This window comes from Gymnoscopelus braueri, assembly GCF_963280865.1.
Source record: "Gymnoscopelus braueri genome assembly, chromosome: 2".
Lineage (NCBI taxonomy): Eukaryota > Metazoa > Chordata > Actinopteri > Myctophiformes > Myctophidae > Gymnoscopelus > Gymnoscopelus braueri.
This window is the reverse complement of record NC_137604.1, coordinates 8,783,381-8,800,502: the sequence shown is the minus strand read 5'-3', so window position 1 is coordinate 8,800,502 and position 17,122 is coordinate 8,783,381. Positions and strand designations below refer to the sequence as shown.

General features: G+C 42.0%; 2 protein-coding genes across 2 annotated transcripts in view; both read left to right on the top strand.

Annotated features, from left to right (window-relative positions):
* Positions 1-224: 224 nt before the first annotated feature.
* On the top strand, positions 225-3,120 carry LOC308102030 (microtubule-associated protein 1 light chain 3 gamma-like; the record flags this gene model as incomplete). Its single annotated transcript, XM_080451610.1, has 4 exons — positions 225-282; positions 397-452; positions 1,118-1,224; positions 2,806-3,120. 4 exons carry the CDS (start codon positions 225-227, stop codon positions 2,993-2,995), a joined length of 411 nt encoding a protein of 136 aa, XP_080307736.1. The 3' UTR covers positions 2,996-3,120.
* A 4,692-nt stretch (positions 3,121-7,812) lies between these two features.
* The window catches only part of LOC308093876 (striatin-like), a gene marked incomplete at its 5' end in the record, with an annotated part of 62,142 nt that continues 52,832 nt past the window's right edge, over positions 7,813-17,122 (top strand). Inside the window, one exon of the mRNA XM_080440256.1 lies at positions 7,813-8,136. Coding sequence (XP_080296382.1) covers positions 7,813-8,136 — 324 coding nt within the window. The remainder of the gene's footprint in view (positions 8,137-17,122) is intronic.

Below are 17,122 nucleotides of genomic sequence, written 5' to 3'. Positions count from 1 at the left end.
GCTTGTTTCCATAGACCTGGTTGCTTATTTCTCTCACAGAATCTGGCAACACTGCACACGCTGCGACGTGTTGTGGGCTTGTAGGTCTGTTCTTTTTTTTAATGCCAGCGACACCGTGGTACCAGGAGGTATATAAATCAGGCTTTATTAGAGACAGCTGCTTCTCTTATTCCTCATAGTCCGTTGATACAGCCGGAGAGCAGGAACGCACTTTAAACATCACAATGCCTCCGCTTGATATATCACACACACCAAAGCCCTTCAAACAGAGGAAAAGCCTGGGTAAAAAATAAATAATCCTTTTAAGTAATTATGCCGAAAGCTTTTCTGTTTTTGATTGTTTTAAAATATTCGACCGAAACTATATGAATTGTGACATATTTTTCTTCCCCGCAGCTACAAGAAAACAAGAAGTTTCGGGCATACGGTCTAAATTCCCAAACAAAATCCCGGTAAGTGGCTTTAAAATGGATATTTGTGGGCTGTGTAGGCCACTTGATGCTGTTTTATTGATATATTGTAGCAGCCTCATGTATTTACATGCTGTGTACATTTGACCTAAATGATAAAAATGTGAGGAATAAAGCTGATTGTTGGTTGCAGGCAGTGGTGGAAAGTAACTAAGTACATTTACTTAAGTACTGTACTTAAGTACAATTTTGAGGTATTTGTACTTTACTTGAGTATTTCCAATTTCCAATACTTTTACTTCTACTCCACTACATCTCAGAGGCAAATATTGTACTTTTATTCCACTGCAATAATTTGAAGACTTTAGTTACTAGTTACTTTTCAGATATAAATTATTATATTATAAAACATACATTAACCACTTTAGCCCTATTTTAAACCTAGGCTTTTTGAAAATAGCCGATTTACAAGCTCACAACGCGTCGCATCGCGACGCGTTGTGAGCTTGTAGATCTGCTATTTTCAAACATTTTAGTACTTTTACTTTTGTTACTTTAAGTACATTTTGATGCCAATACTTTTGCACTTTTACTCAAGTACATTTTTAATTCCGGACTTTTACTTGTAACGGAGTACTTCTACATTGCAGTATTGGTACTTTTACTTAAGTAAAGCAATTGAGTACTTTTTCCACCACTGGTTGCAGGTCATCATTGAACGGTACCAGAGGGAGAAGTACCTGCCGCCTCTGGATAAGACCAAATTCCTGGTGCCCCAAGAACTCACCATGACTCAGTTTGTTACCATTATCAGGTCAGTCTCTAAACTGTTCTGTGGGTTTCACTAAAATGTTTTAGTATACGCAGTGGTGTCTGAAGATTTAAGTGCTAATGTTGTGCAACAAATTCCCCCCCAAAAATGCTTTAAAGGTGCTGTGATATCATTTGTTAAAGGAATTTAGTTCAACCCAGTTCACCCCAAAAAAAATCTTATTTTATATCAATTGCACGCCCCATGAAGCCTTAAGTTGAATTCATGGATTTATTTTTGTTTTTGTCGCATTACTAAGCCAACAATTTGATGACGTATTTCCGGTAGGAGACACAAATAATCTACTTTGTGTCTCCTACCGGATACATTAGTCGGTAGGAGACAGGAATCAAATTATTAGTTTAGGAATGCGACAGGAAAAAAAATCCATGAATTCAAGGCTTTATGGGGTGTGCAATTGATAGAAAATCATTTTTTGGGTGAACTACTCCTTTAAGACTATTAATTGTTCAAGTTCTTTTCTGATAGTAGTTGCTAAAGAGCGTTTGTTCAGTGACCGGGGTCTCTCTGGCCCTTTTAGTAAATAAAAAAAAAAAAAACATTTTCAGGTTACAAAAGTATCCAATCAGGAGAGAAACCCAGAAAGATTGTATCAGCTTGTGTTCCAATTTTGTTCCCTCTCCTGATTGGTTAAAATTGGTATCCTGAACTGAAAATGTATTTTCTGTCTACTAAAGAGCTTGAGAGACATGATGGAGACCCTGTCTATAGCAATGATTGTGGGAATATAGTAGACATTTACACTTATTCTAGCATAAAACTTTACAGCACCTTTAATATCTGTAAGTAAATTAATCCAGCGAGAACAAAGTAAAACTCTCAGTGTTTATCCATTTATAACTTGAGAATAGACCTCCATTTGTGCACATTGAGAAACTGTCAGTAAAGTAGGCTAATCTCTAGACAGAGTTAAGTGAACACTGCATACTTGACAGTGCAGAAGGTCCATTCTGCGCGACCTGTGACTCATGACTTGATGCTTGTTGTGTGGCTGTGTGATTGTGACTGTTTTGCTTGTCATTCCAGCAAGAGTGTCATTTGGGGCTCTGCTGAATGGCAATTGCCACCCCCCTTGCATTCGCATTTAATCAAAAATTCTGTCATTTTCGGGTTTTTTGACACTGATTTTTCTTAATGCATCATAATTACACGCCCTTCCATCTTTACATGTGACACATGTTATAGACACGTGTTTTCTTGTCTGTAACATGCATTCATTAACCACTTTCAACATGGTGACCCGATTTGTGGGCATGTAATTGTATAGCAAACATTTCCCCCAAAAAATCATAATTTCTTTTTAATCGATTGATCTACTATATATATATATATATATATATATATATACACTTTATTAATCCTGATCACAACAGCTCACAACTTTTTTTTGTTGCAATGGGGCTTGCTGAGCCCCAAAGTAATTACTTTGTTTTGCCAGACTATTTTTTTTCCCCCTGACATGACTCCTCTGCATTCCAGAAACAGCACGAAACCTGAAGCAGACTTGATGCTTTGTTTAGTGGATGTGTGATTGTGAATGTTTTTTCACTTGGTCATTCCCAGAAATCGCATGGACTTGAAGCCGACCCACGCGTTCTATCTGCTCATCAACAACAGCGGCCTGGCCAGCATGTCCCTCAGCATGGCCGAAGTGTACAAGGACCACAAGGACGAGGATGGCTTCCTCTACATGACCTACGCCTCCCAGGAGATGTTCGGTTCTGACCAGGAGGAGGCACTGGACTCGTTTTAATTTTAAAGGGGTACTTCAGCCCCCTAAAATGACTTGTTTCACCCTATCAATTACTCACCCCATGAAGCCTTGCATTTATGGAGATTCTGTAAATATGCTGCTGTGCCTTGGGTTGGCTCCCACAGTGTTGGTTGCGTTGGACCCCCATTTTCGCGGCAATATTCTCCATTTCTTCATTCAGGAATGTGACTTAAACGATTCTCCATGAATTTGAAGCTTTGTGGGGTGAGGAATTGATGGGAAAACAGTCATTTTGAGGGTGAAGTACTTAATGACTGGCTCATCTGGACCAAAAAGCCATTTCAGTTGTAAATAGAAAAGATTATTGTATACAATTTTTAATATTTGCTTTGTAAAGTTTTCATTGGTTGTACAAGTTTTTTTTTTAAATATGCTGTGTGAAATAAATCTGAAGTCTTTAACTATACATCTACTGCGGTGTAGTTTGAAGTAATTATATTTTTGCATGTTTTGACTTGGTCCTGTTCAGCTGTCGGCCTGTAGAACATGTCCTTACGGCCCCATTTGGTTCCGTGGAGGGGGTGACTTTGGACCCCATTTTCTACAGAACCAACCCACCAGTCTGCATGCAGTGGTGAAAATAACAAAGTGCATTTTGTTGTCGGGCAGAAACCTATGTCTCCATATCTAAACTTTTTTTTTTTTTGTAAATGAATGCCCTTGATCATATAGTGTCACAAAAGTAGCAGATCCACAATCCCAAAACGCGGAGGCGCGAAGCTTGTCGATTTGCTACATTCGAATCCTGAAAGGTTTCCATCCAACAGATGATTGTTTACTAACACCTGAGGCGAATGTTTTCTAAATCCTAAAGGTCCTTACACACCGGGGCGATTTTTTTCGTGCGAATAATACGCTTTTTTTAAAAACCTTATAGTCAATGCAAGCGTACATGGCGCGAAAAAGCGGGAAAGCGAAAAAGCGTCTTTTAATTATTCGGAACGAGTCCGAATTTTGCGTATATTCGCACATTCGCCGGTGTGTAACCGCCTTAACAGTTTAAAAAAAATAAATCAAAACAAATCCAAAAATAGCAGATCTACAAGCTCATATGAGCTTGTATATCTGCTATTTTTGAATAGCCAAAGAAATTAAAGTGACACATGCGTCCCAGGTCTTAATGGGTTAACTGTACATGATATGGTTTATACTTCCACTCCACATGTTGGCAGCTAATATGTTTTACTTAATTACATTTTAAAAGAGAATATAACATGAGAAAAGTATAGCCCCCTCATGCGTTAGGAGGACAATATCAGTCACCAGAACAATGATGTGTGTTTTTAAAGGGTCTAAAATGGAGCTTGAAGTTGCGTACGTGTATTTATATAGGAATGAGGTGTCGTCATTTATCGAAATACTGAAACGAACGACTTAAAACTTGTCTGGGGTGCACAAGCCCCAAGCAAGTAGACGTTAAAATGATTCCCAGAAGTGTTTTAAAGTGAAGTATCCCATACAGTTCAGTGAAATCTCTTGATAATGTGTCTTTGATGTACAGTAGATTTTATGAGCGAATGGACACGGCAACACTAATGTCATCTTTGTACCGTTAAGTATTACATTATAGGCCTATTTAGATGACTTTACACGTGATTCAAGGCTGGGTTATCCACTTCGGTCCATAACTAGAGAACATCACACACATCTAGCCTATTAGGCCTATGTGCAGTACACACAGTACATTATCATGTCTTGCTTTAACCATTGGACAACTCTATACTGTGTATATTCTATCCAATACTACTAGTTGGCCGGGGTTCCCCAGGGCTCTATACTTGGCCTATTCCTTTTATCCCCAGACTACACCAAATCTATTTGCAGAAAATAGCCTAATATTCGCTCCAGAATAGGGACTATAGTGTTCATGTGGTTAATCTAAATAAAACAGGGATGGGTTGTGGCTCCCCTACTTTAAATCACTTTAAACAGTGGTTTTCAACATTTTTGTGCCGGCCAGGCACTACAAAGGGCAAGTCAATACCTCATGGCACACCTGTACGCATATAATACAGGTGTGTTACAGACTACAGAGGCAAAATAGCCTATAATAGACCACCACCGATACGGTATATAATTTATTTTGTCTTTTTTGCCTACAGTTAATACTTTGTAGATTTGGATTATTATTACAAAACACGCATTAACCACTTCACTAAGGCTATTTGAAGATTTGTAGATCTGCTATTTTAAAAGCATTTTTATACATTTGAAAATGTGTCAAATGGGACATTCTGCAAAATGAGTACTTTAACTTTCAGTACTTAAGTATATTTTAATGTGAATACTTTTGTACTTTTACTCAAGTACATTTTGAATACCGGACTTTTATTTGTAAGAAAGTATTTCTATATTGTGGTACTGGTAGCCTACTTTTACTATTACCACCACTGGAAATGAGTGTACACAAAGTACTTAGAAGTAAAAAAAGAAAAATTGTCAGACAGTCACAGACTTCAACTTGTCTCATGGTACACCAGTGTTCGGAAACAACGCGCACTCTCCGCCAATTGGCTAACCTCCATGCCACTCAACCACTGACAGCCAGTCCTGTGAGAGAATCTCCTTCCGCGGGGGGCGGGAGCTTATAGCTTGGAACGTCATCAACTCTCAGCTGGTTGAGAGACCGCTGGAACTGGTGCTGCACCGACACCGGTGACCTGTCAAAATTCTCTCGATCTCGTGAGGTCGCGGTTAAATCCCCAAAACATTGCACAATTCAATGAGTCACCAATTTCGGTGTGACCGATAGACGAGCGAGCGTGCTTGGTGCGTGCCCAGTAGCAGAGAGAGAGGTGGGAGGGCTGTAGTGTCACAGACAGTGTTGCCATGTCCGCTTATTATAAGCGTTGGCAGTTGCGGGTTGCGTTTTTTTGGGCTTGTTTCTAAAGTGTGGTTGCTTATTTGGGCTTGTTTCACAATTTTTACATTATTTTAACCATGGTTCTCAAACAATTTCATATCATGGACCCCCAAATTAACATGTATTCGTCGCCGCGTCGGAACTGGGGATCCCCCACCCTGACAAGCACTTGGAATTGCAATTGCTCTGGAGTTGGGGTATTACATTTGATTTGATTCGGTTCCACAGATAAACATTGTGAAAATAGCCGATCTACAAGCTCACAACGCCTCGCGTGAGCTTGTAGAGCGTCTATTTCACAAAGATTGCCTCTTTCTTATATTATTTGACAATATGGCCAAGTTTGACTAGTTTTATTATAGTATAGTTTGTTGATTACTTTTGATGCAGTAATGTACTTTTTTCTTTTCCTTTGATTGATTGATGTACTTTATTTAGTAAGACATGAGAACAACAGTACATGGAAGTACAAATTCACAATACAAGGTCTACTAAAGCACTGAGCTTGTTTAAGATTAGATGAGATCCCCACGCACACACAAATCATGATGACATATAAGAGACAGACAGATATACACAGGGGCCATTTTCGAATTGGAGCCTCCTGAAGGTGTATCTTTAGGGCAGTTTTGAAAGTGAGTAGGGTTTTACACTCCTTTACTCCTTTTGATAGGGCATTCCACATTTTTGATTGAATAACATGAGAACGAGTTAATTCCCTTTGTTGTGCCAAATCTGGGTTGAACATGATTCGTGGAGCTGCCTCTGGTGTTATGATCGTGGACTTCATTAACGTTTTGGAAGTATTTTGACAAATACAGGGGGATCCCAATGTTGTGGTGTATCTTGAAGACCAGGCCCATAGCAAGTTGCTGTACTCTGTCCTCAACCCTAAGCCATCCAATCCTAGCAAAATGAGCAGGGGTTAGATGGGTTTTGTGATTGAGAACAAGAAGTAGCCTTACTAGTTTGTTTTGGGATGTTTGGAGCCTTGTTTTTAAGGCCTTGGAGGTGTTATGATACCACGAGGAGCATGCATAATTTCCTTTTTTTTTTCTTTTTTTTTTTTTTATCCCGCGATTTTTTAAACCCATTTTTTTCACCCGGTGCCAATTTCCTAAGTGATCCTGGGCGCTACACCAGCCCTACACCAGCACTACACCAGTCCCCCACAGTAGGGAGGCCAGGGCCGAGCTCATGCTTCCTTCAGGCATGAGAGCCAACTGACCTTCTTGTCACCTGACAGGGGGGAGTTTCCCTGGTAGGACGTAGCGCGTGGAAGGAACACGTTATTCCAACCAGTTCCCTTCCCCTCCATCAGGCGCCCCGGCTGTCATGGGGGAGGCGGTATAGCGACCAGGATTACTACATGTTTTTGTGAGGGTATTACCTACCCTAGGAGACACGGGGAGAAAATGCAAACTCCACACAGAGTAGGCCCTTTCGCCAACCCCACCTAGGGTATGGGCGCTGATGACGCGGAGGAGAAGACACGCCCCCAGCGCCCACAGCGTCCCCGGCGGGAATCGAACCCAGGACCTAATTTCCTTTTTAAGATATTAAAAAGGCATTACATTGTCCTTAAATTGTCACTTTACTCAGTTGACTGTCATCTCGAGACCCCCCCCCAAAAAATCACGTGGGGAGTGGGACCTCCCTGGTTGACGCACAGGTTGCTTCTTTTGGGCTCGTTTTCATGGACCAGGTTGCTTCTTTCCCTCACAAGACCTGGCAACACTGACATTGTTGCTTTTTTACCCATCACAGGAAGGAACGGCAGCGGAGCACCGCGCGGCGACAATAACCACGTCTCGGAGTGAGAGGAGAGGAGAGAGGAGAGCGGAGAGCGCCGCTGTTCGAACCGAACCGACCGTCGGACGGACGGACGGACGGACGGACGACCCCCCTGGCCCCCATCATCACCACCACCACCATGGACGAGCAGGCGGGTCCCGGTGTGTTTTTCAACAATAACAACAACAACTCGGGCTCGTCCTCCTCGCAGCAGCAGCAGCCCAGCGGCGGTACCCTGTCCGGCGGCAGCACCACCAGACTCCCCCCGCCGCTGCTGCAGCCCTCCTCCTCCTTCGCCGCCGACGGTGGTGGAGGAGGAGGAGGAGGAGGAGGAGGAGGAGGAGGAGGAGAGGCGGTCCGCGCTCACTTCCACGTCCCGGGGATATTGCACTTTCTACAGCACGAGTGGGCCCGGTTCGAGGTGGACAGGGCCCAGTGGGAGGTGGAGAGAGCCGAGCTGCAGGTAACTATATATAAAAACCCCCCGGCCGGCGAGAAGGTGCTGTCGTAATGCGGCTGGTGTGGGAATAATGTTTTTTTATTTAATTATTATTTTTCTATTATTATTATTTACTTTTTTAAATAATATTTATTATTACTATTCTATTATCATTTACTTTTTTAAATAATAATTTTTATTATTCTATTATTATTATTATTATTATTTACTTTTTTAAATAATATTTTTTATTATTTTTCTATTATTATTTACTTTTTTAAATAATATTTTTATTATTATTCTATATTATTATTATTTACTTTTTTTAATAATATTTTTATTATTATTATTTATTATTTTAAATCATATTTTAATTATTATTCTATATTATTATGATTTACTTTTTTTAATTATATTTTAATTATTATTCTATTATTATTTACTACAATTATTTTGTCCATGTTAATGTTCAGTTGTGGTGAGTGAGTGACGGACTGACTGCTTCTTCGAGTCCCCTCAACGGTGTTACTCTAATATTGGTGAGCTAGCGAAGTCGGTGACTCAATTAGTGACACTGTTGTGCAGTTTTTCTGAAAACTTGGTGCCCTCTTGTAAATTAAAAGACAGGCGAAGAAGATGGCAAGAGGTGGCCCTGAAAAAAATCAGTTGGTGGTATAGGTTATTGTCTCCGCCAGAGGTGGAGAGTATGTTTTCGTTCTTGTCCTTCCGTGTGTCCCCCCGTCTCAGCCAAGCTAACATTATATTTTTTGAAGTGAGCTTCCATCAGCCAAGCTAACATTGGTCAAGTGACACGTGACAATATGTAATATAAATAGGTAAGACAGGATTAATCAGGAACAGTACTGGCAGAGACCTGTGCTCCGAGGAGCACTTTTTCTAGTTATTTTATTATTTTATTTTGTTGAGAAAATAGAAAATGGTGACCTCTAATACTTCTGTTAACCCCACATCTAATAATGTCGTCACTATGTACTAAAAAAACATTTGGGGGTTGTTTATTGTAAGTTGCAGTTTGTTGTTATCATCGACAACAACGCAACAAATAGCAACCCCTGGAGTCTCATAATTCCACGGGTCACCAATCTCCATGCAACACCGTGTGTGTGTGTGTGTGTGTGTGTGTGTGTGTGTGCGCGCGCGTGTGTGCGGTGTAGTAGTAGTACGCAATAAATGTTGCTCTGGTGTCGTGATCATGTTCTACTGCAACACACACTGCAGACAGTCGTGTTTGTATGAACTGTGTGTAGTAGTAGTAGTAGTACAGTACACGACCACTACCAAACACGAACCACAGTCTCAGAATGATTCAGAGCCACTGCTGTAATCGGCACATCCTCGCTTGTTCTCTTGTCATCTGAATACCCTCAACGTGTCCTACATATATGTCCATGCATTGGTTTATGTCACTTAAAAGCCTATGTACTCAGGTGACCGGAGTCCCCCAGGGGTCTATACTAGTCCCCATCCTTTTCCCCCTCTACACAAAACCACAAATGGCAGATCCACAAGCTCTCAACACATTGTAGACCGACTATTTTTGTTGAATGTTTGTCCCCAGAATAGGCACACTAGGTTTTATGTGGTTGATCAGCCAGGTAAGGTTATTCTGGGGGGGCGGCAGTGGCTCCGGAGGTAGAGCGACCGTCTTGGAATCGGCTGGTTCCCGGTTCGATTCCATGCTCCTCCTGGCTGCTCGTCGAAGTGTCCTTGAGCAAGACACTGAAACCCCTACCCGCTCCCAGTGAGCACTGGGATAAGATGAGACCTTTGTTGATCCGGCTATGGAAATTCAGTCGCTAAAGGCAGCACAGCAGTTTAACCCATTAAGACCTAGAACTGTGTCATTTTTAGATTTTATACTAAAAAGCATTACGGTATTTTACACTTTGGGCTATTCAAAAATAGCAGATATACAAGCTCATAGCGCGGCACCGAGTGCCGCGCTACGAGCTTGTAGATCTGCTATTTTTGAAAAATCGTGAAAATGTGTGCAAATCTTTGAATATATATTTTTTTAAAGCGAACATTTTTAACTCAAATCTTTGCTTCTGGGGGTCCCTGGAACAAAATATTTTGATGGGGGTCCGCGGCCAAATACATATCATTTTGGGGGTCCTTGACATGAAAAAGTTTGAGCACAACTGATATAGAAACATAGGTTTTTCAGAATACTGTTGAGATTTAGGAGACATGTAGAATCGGCTTCAGGTCTCAATGGGTTAAGTTAGAGTTACAGGGCCTTGCATGGTTCTCCCTGCCATCGGTATGTGAGCGAGTGGGTGAATGTGAAATGCATGACTGTGTAAAGCGCTTTGGATAAAGGCGCTATATAATGCAGTCCATTTGCCATTTTATTCTCTGGAGTGTGAATATAAAGTCACACCTTTTGACTGCCAGCACACTTTGGAACACATCACCTCATGTCCTGTTTCTGACGTGATTTATTAATGGTCACATACTTGGACGGTGCATCTCAAGTGTGACAAGCTGAATGTGTTGTCGTGTCGTTTTTCGTGTACAGCTGTGTGTTCCGTAATCTTTCTCTCGGTATGAAGAAGCTAGGGGAAGGGCCTTTTTCCGAGCAGCTGAATTAACGACCGCACGGTACGTGGTGGTGGCATTTATGCACCATTTACCTTTTACAAAACCCTTCCAAACCAATTACAATCCGTCTTCCTGGTTTAGTAATGGAGTCACGGTGGATTGTTGTGCAGGATATTGGAGACAGTGTTGAAGTTGATGTCTGTTTCGCAGACAGAACCCCCCCCCCCCTCCTGTGAGCCTTGCAGAAAGGATTTGGGTTTTAATTTTCCTTCCCATTTACCTCCGAGCTTATCAGGACGGGCGAGGAGGGGGACCCATGAATGTCAGGGTCTGCGGGATGCGATTGTTCCGCCGGCAGAGGCAGTGGAGAGGAGAGGGGGTGGGGGGAGGGGGGAGAAAACCAATTTGAAGTGTTAATGGATTTGTTCTGCTTCTCTGTGTTCCTCTGATGGTGCGCTAGACTAGACAGCTCCGCATTCCATTTCAAAAGTCCAAAGTCTGTCAGTGCCAGAGAGAGACGGAGGGGAGATAGTTTCTGTCGGCCTCTTCCTTCAAGGTATCTGTCTGCAGGAAACGGGAAATGGACGCACATAATCGCCGGCCTCAGGAGGAAGCCAGGAGAGTAGAGGAGAGGAGAGTGTACAGGAGATGAACGAACAAACCTGCCAGCCAAATTCCAACGCTCAAATTCCTGCCTTCTCGCCTCCTCCGTCCCCTGCCCTCCAGCACGGCGGTGTTCCGGCGAAATTGGTGACCGACCTGCCCCGAGATATTTGACCGTCTCGTAGACTTCACATAACTTACATTGAGGTTTTGAAATTCGTGGCCTAAATCAGTGGTTCTCAACCTTTTTCAGGCCGCGACCCCCCAAAATAATCATATTTGAACTGGGGGCTCACAACGCGAGGCTTTGTGAGCTTGTAGATCGGCTATTTTGACAATGTTGGCCTCTTTCTTATATTATTTGACAATTTGGCCAATGTTTTATAGTATAGTTTGGTTGACTACTTTTGATGCAGCGACGGTCTTTTTTCTTTTCTTTCTGTCTTTTTTGTTGAGGTATTAAAACAAGGATTTAAAGTCCTTAAATTGTCACTTCACTGTCATCTGGGGACCTTCCCAAAATCATGTAGGGACCCCCTGGGGGTCCTGACCCACAGGTTTAGAACCACTGGGCTAAATGGTACCACTCAGTTTAACTTTGATTGATTGATTGACATTTTTATTAGGCAAAAATAATGTAAAACAACACAGTTACATTTGTAATACTTTTGTCTAAAAGGTCCGTCCAAAAAAGTCCTTGTGGACTTGTTTCCGTTGAGGTCCTTGGTATTCATTTCATAGACATATATAGTAGCAACCAAACAGTTCGATATCAACAAAAAAATATATGCAGAGTCTGTATATATTATTATATTATATACAGAGAACTTTTGCTAATAAACAAACCACAGCGATTTACGTCCGGACACTGACGCCATGAGAAGTCTGCAAGAGATAGTCACACATTTCAGCAGGTCAACAATTTCACCGTTGCATCACAATGCTGGAGGAGGCGAGGAAGCCAGAAGTGTGAGTTTGGGAATTTGGCCGCTGTCACTGACTGAAGCATAATGACAGAATGATAGAATGTCATGTAGCTCAGTGGATGGAGCGATGCATTTAAACCGAATGAACCCCAGCGTCCCTATATGGTACGATGGCTTGTAGATCTGCCATTTGGAAGATATTATTAGTGTAGCGCGAAAACAGGAGGGGGCCTAGTATAGAGCCCTGTGGGATCAACTAGGCATTAAAGGGTTTAAGTCGGTGGTTCTCAAACCTTTTCTGCGGATAAAGGCCCACTTGAGAATCTTTAAAAGCAAGTGGTCAGGTGGGTGGGCTGTGTGCATTTTGAGAGCATTTTTTATTTAATGATCAATCAATCGATTGTGTTCCGGCTTGGATCAATGGAACTAACATTTTATACTTTAATCTTAACTCTGTAACTGCCTGAGCAATAGTGTAATAGTGTCACGCCACTGCCAGCGAAAACGAGCGATTTTACTAACCTTATGAAAAATCATGGAATATTTTCCGTGATCAAGCTCAAGGCTTTTATAAATCCTATAACACTACAGAAAACCAGCTTCATTTTGTTGTGATCATAGATATAGAAACCAAGATACCTCATTGGCCTCTGCAGTTCGTTGGAGCGACCTGTTTGGTATGGTGGACCGCCATATTTCCGGGTGGCACGGGCACTGGCCAATCACAGCGCATTGACTATACTGGCCAATCACAGCACGTCTTTTCCAGGACTTGTCAGAATGTAGTTGTCCTGCCCCCACCTGCCTCTGATTGGCCTACCGAACGCCCCCTTCTGTGACGCACGTGGAAGTTTCCAGCTTGCGGAAGCGGAAGCGCGCCCGCCATACAGACGCCTCAGAGCCAGAGGAGGCGTCTACCTTTATATGTCTATGGTTGTGATCACCTGATTTCGGGGTGTACTGTGTACTCTTCTTCGGTGATCCTGGGATCATTCGCAGGCTGCGGAACAGCGGAATAAGCCTTGCATGTTAGACATAACTATTGTGGCTGCGTGGAAGCTCTATGGAAACATGGTTTAAAATATGCTCTTTAATACATCCGCCTGCTGCCAACAACACTCAGCATGCTGGGGTTACGTAATCCATGCAACGCTTAGTGCATCTCCCAGCCTGGACAGTCTTTAAATAGGCACCTTTTGAGCATTTACTGTCGCTCAATTACACCCGAGAAAATATATATCGTCTCTGTCGGGGCGGAAACCTCATATGTCCTAAACGTGTTACTTTTCAGGATTCGAATTCAAAAACGGCAAAAGCAGCAGATCTACAAGCTCGAAACGCGTCGCTTCGCGCCGCGTTTCGAGCTTGCGGATCTGCTGCTTTTGACGCTTTTGTGTGCCTCTGTAGTACGATCAAGTAGGGTGTTTAATTTATGAAAAATACAAAAAGTCAGAATATGGAGATAAGAGGTTTCTGCCCGACAGCAACGATGTGTAAAAAGAAAAAACAGTGTCTTCTAGTCTCTGGAGGGTTGCTGAAGCGTGGTGTTGGGTGGAAGTAATGTGTGTGTGTGTGTGTGTGTGTGTGTGTGTGTGTGAGAGATGGAACTCCTACTCTGTTCCTTCTCTCCTCTAATCTCCTCTCCTCTCCCTGTTCCTCCTTTCTCCTCCTCTCCTCCTCCTCCTCCTCTGCCCTGAGCGGATGTTTGGCATCACCACTCGGTTTCCTCTCCCTCCCCCGGGCCTCGGCTATAAATACATGGCTTGGAGGACCGCTCACAATTGAATGCAGAATGAGTGACGTTTTTAAAGAGCTCTCCTGTTTTTTATATTTGTAGGAGGAGCGCTTTGCCTATTTTTAACTTTTATCTTCATATAATTGGTCCTCACTAATGTTCATTATGAGATGGTACCTTTTTCTGTCTACTCGCTCTGTGTCTTTAAGAGGAGGGCTGTGGGCAGTTCAGAATCCTGCCTACCAGTGACATCATCGGATTCGGTTGGCAGATATGGTCATTTCAAACTTTTATTTTTATTTTCTATCGACGCCAGAAGCCGAGAACAATGGCTTCCATAATAGCGTGCTAGCTCTCCAGGAAGAGAAAGTAGTTTCTATTGGCTTGGAAGCCCCATCGTCGATGATGATTCACTGACTGTACTCTGTACTCAGAGTTGAAATAAAGGTTATGATGATGATGATGATGATGATTGAAAATTTTATTTGGGCGTAGCAGAGACATACAGAAAGATTAAATCACTGATATACAATGAAAAATACTAGACAAGTCGAATAGCAATAAACATGGCTACTGTATATGTTTTAAGAACGGGAAAAGCATCTGTCATTCTAGATTTTAACCACTTTAACCATTATTTTATACTTTGGCTATTAAAAAATAGCCTCTAAGATCTACAAGCTATGAGCTTGTAGATCTGCTATTTTTGAAAAATCATGAACATTTCTTCCAAATCTTTGAATATATATATATATATATATATATATATATATATATATATATATATATATATATTTTTTTTTAAAGTGAACATTTGTAACTCAGATCTTCTGGGGGTCCCTGCAACTAAATATTTTGAGATGGGGGTCCACGGCCAAATGCATATAATTTTGGGGGTCCTTGACACAAAAAGGTTTGAGAACCACTGATATTATAGCAACATAAGTGTTTCAGAAAACTGTTAGGATTTAGAAGACATTTGTAGAATCGGCCTCAGGTCTTAATGGGTAAAAAAAGAAAAAAAACACCTTGCTGCATAATGCCAACACTGATGAATCAGCCCAAAACGTCAAGTTATGGCCGATATATATGGTCCAGATCAATACAGTATAATGGTCTAGCTGAACTACAGCGTCTGTGGAAAGCAGCTCAATATGTGTGCGTTAGAACAGTGGTTCTCAACCTGTGGGCCAGGAGGAAATTTCAAGTAGGCCCCCAAATAATTGACGGAAACGCTACGATTTTATTATAATACAACAAACGATCTGACAATCTAATATGTTTTTGTAAAATATGCTCTGAAAAATGCACGCGGCCCATTCATCTGACCACTTAACGCGGGCAGCCGTTCCGCGAACGCTTTTTCCGCTCGAGTGGGCCCCGATCCAGAAAAGGTTGAGAACGCTATTTCAGTCTTTGGTGTAGGCGTTGAGAAGATGCTCGCTCCTACGCTTGCTTTACCCCCCCCCCCCATTCAGAGTGTGGCTGCTGGCATCTCGGAGAGGAGCGGGGGGAATCTCCCTCGACTCGCCTGGTTTGTCTGCTGGAATTCCCACAGCAGGAGGGTTGTCTTGTAAAAGCAGGTCAGAGAAGAAAAGACTTGCGCTTCCTTCCTAATCTGGTTCGCTCTCATCCAGAAACATCTACGCACGACGAGACAAGAGCTGCCTGGAAGACTAGGCTTCTTCTGCGTTTTGCTCAAGGACACGGTGACATGATAGCACCGGGCGAAAATATATCCAAACCAAAATGTACTTATAACCGAATAATCAAGAAACAAGGTTTTTATAGTTGTTTCCCCCTCTAACAGTATATATCATTGAATCGATTAGAAAAAAATCTAAACATTTTTAACAGTAAAAAGAAAAAAACTATGTTTCTATATCAGTGGTTCTCAAACGTTTTCATGTCAAGGACCCCCCCCCCCCCCCCAAAATGATATGCATTTGGCCGCGGACCCCCATCTCAAAATATTTTGGCTATTCAAAAAAGAGCAGATCTACAAGCTCATAGCGCGAGAGCACCGAGTCTATGAGCAATCTATGAGCTTGTAGATCTGCTATTTTTGGAAAATGTGTGCAAATCTTTGAATATATATATATTCTTTTAAAGAAAACATTCACTCAAATCTTTGCTTCTGGGGGGTCCCTGGAACAAAATATTTTGAGATGGGGGGGTCCACGGCCAAATTCATATCATTTTGAGGGTCCTTGACATGAAAAAGTTTGAAAACCACTGATATAGAAACATACGTTTCTCAGAAAACCGTTAGGATTTAGAAGACATTTTGCAGAATCGGAACCTCAGGCCTCAATGGGTTAAAGTGATCCGACTGAAGTGTACAGTACATTTCAACATGGGCCAATCCGCTGACGGAACATAACTGCTGCTTATCATTATGACTGTATAGAGGATATAGAGCAGGGTTTTCTCCCAGGACATTTTCATCACTAATTAAATTATGTTTACTTGTACAGATGGGGTGTGTGTGTGTGTGTGTGTGTGTGTGTGTGTGTGTGTGTGTGTGTGTGTGTGTGTGTGTGGTTGTGTGTGCTCTGTGTATCCTACATACCTGGATGCAAGCAGAGGCACTGCTGTGCTGTCATGATAAAACATCATACTGTACTTCCATCTCTTTTGTTTGTACTGCTCATCTTCAGCTCCTATAAAGAGAACGTGTCAATAAGACGGTTCAATATTCTCCTGTTGGGAGTTGTCCAACGTATGCATCAAATAGATGACTTACTATTCTATATATCAGTGTTTCCCAAACAGTGGTTCACAGACCCACTTTTATGGGTCACGAGTAAATACCGGAAATAATAAAGTCCGCACACTGAACATTTTAAAAAGAAGCTCCCAGGCTTTATTTAAAGGGATTCTAGGCAACATTAAGCCTACATTTAAAAAATATTTATATATATATATTTTGCATTTTTTCCCCTCTATCAGCCACTATATAATGATGCTGGGGTGTTTTCCTGCATTGAAACACAGTCCTCTTTCTGAAATCCGTATTTTCCCTACTGTTTATGTTTATGTTTGTCCGGGACATGAATTAAAAAAAAAGCAACCTATTTTCGGCATGGCCCGTTCAGAAGTCCCCCCTGCGTCACCCCCTGGTGGTCGGGGAAACGAACTGCTGATGAGGAGGGGGGGGGGGGGGAGTGGAGGGGCGGTG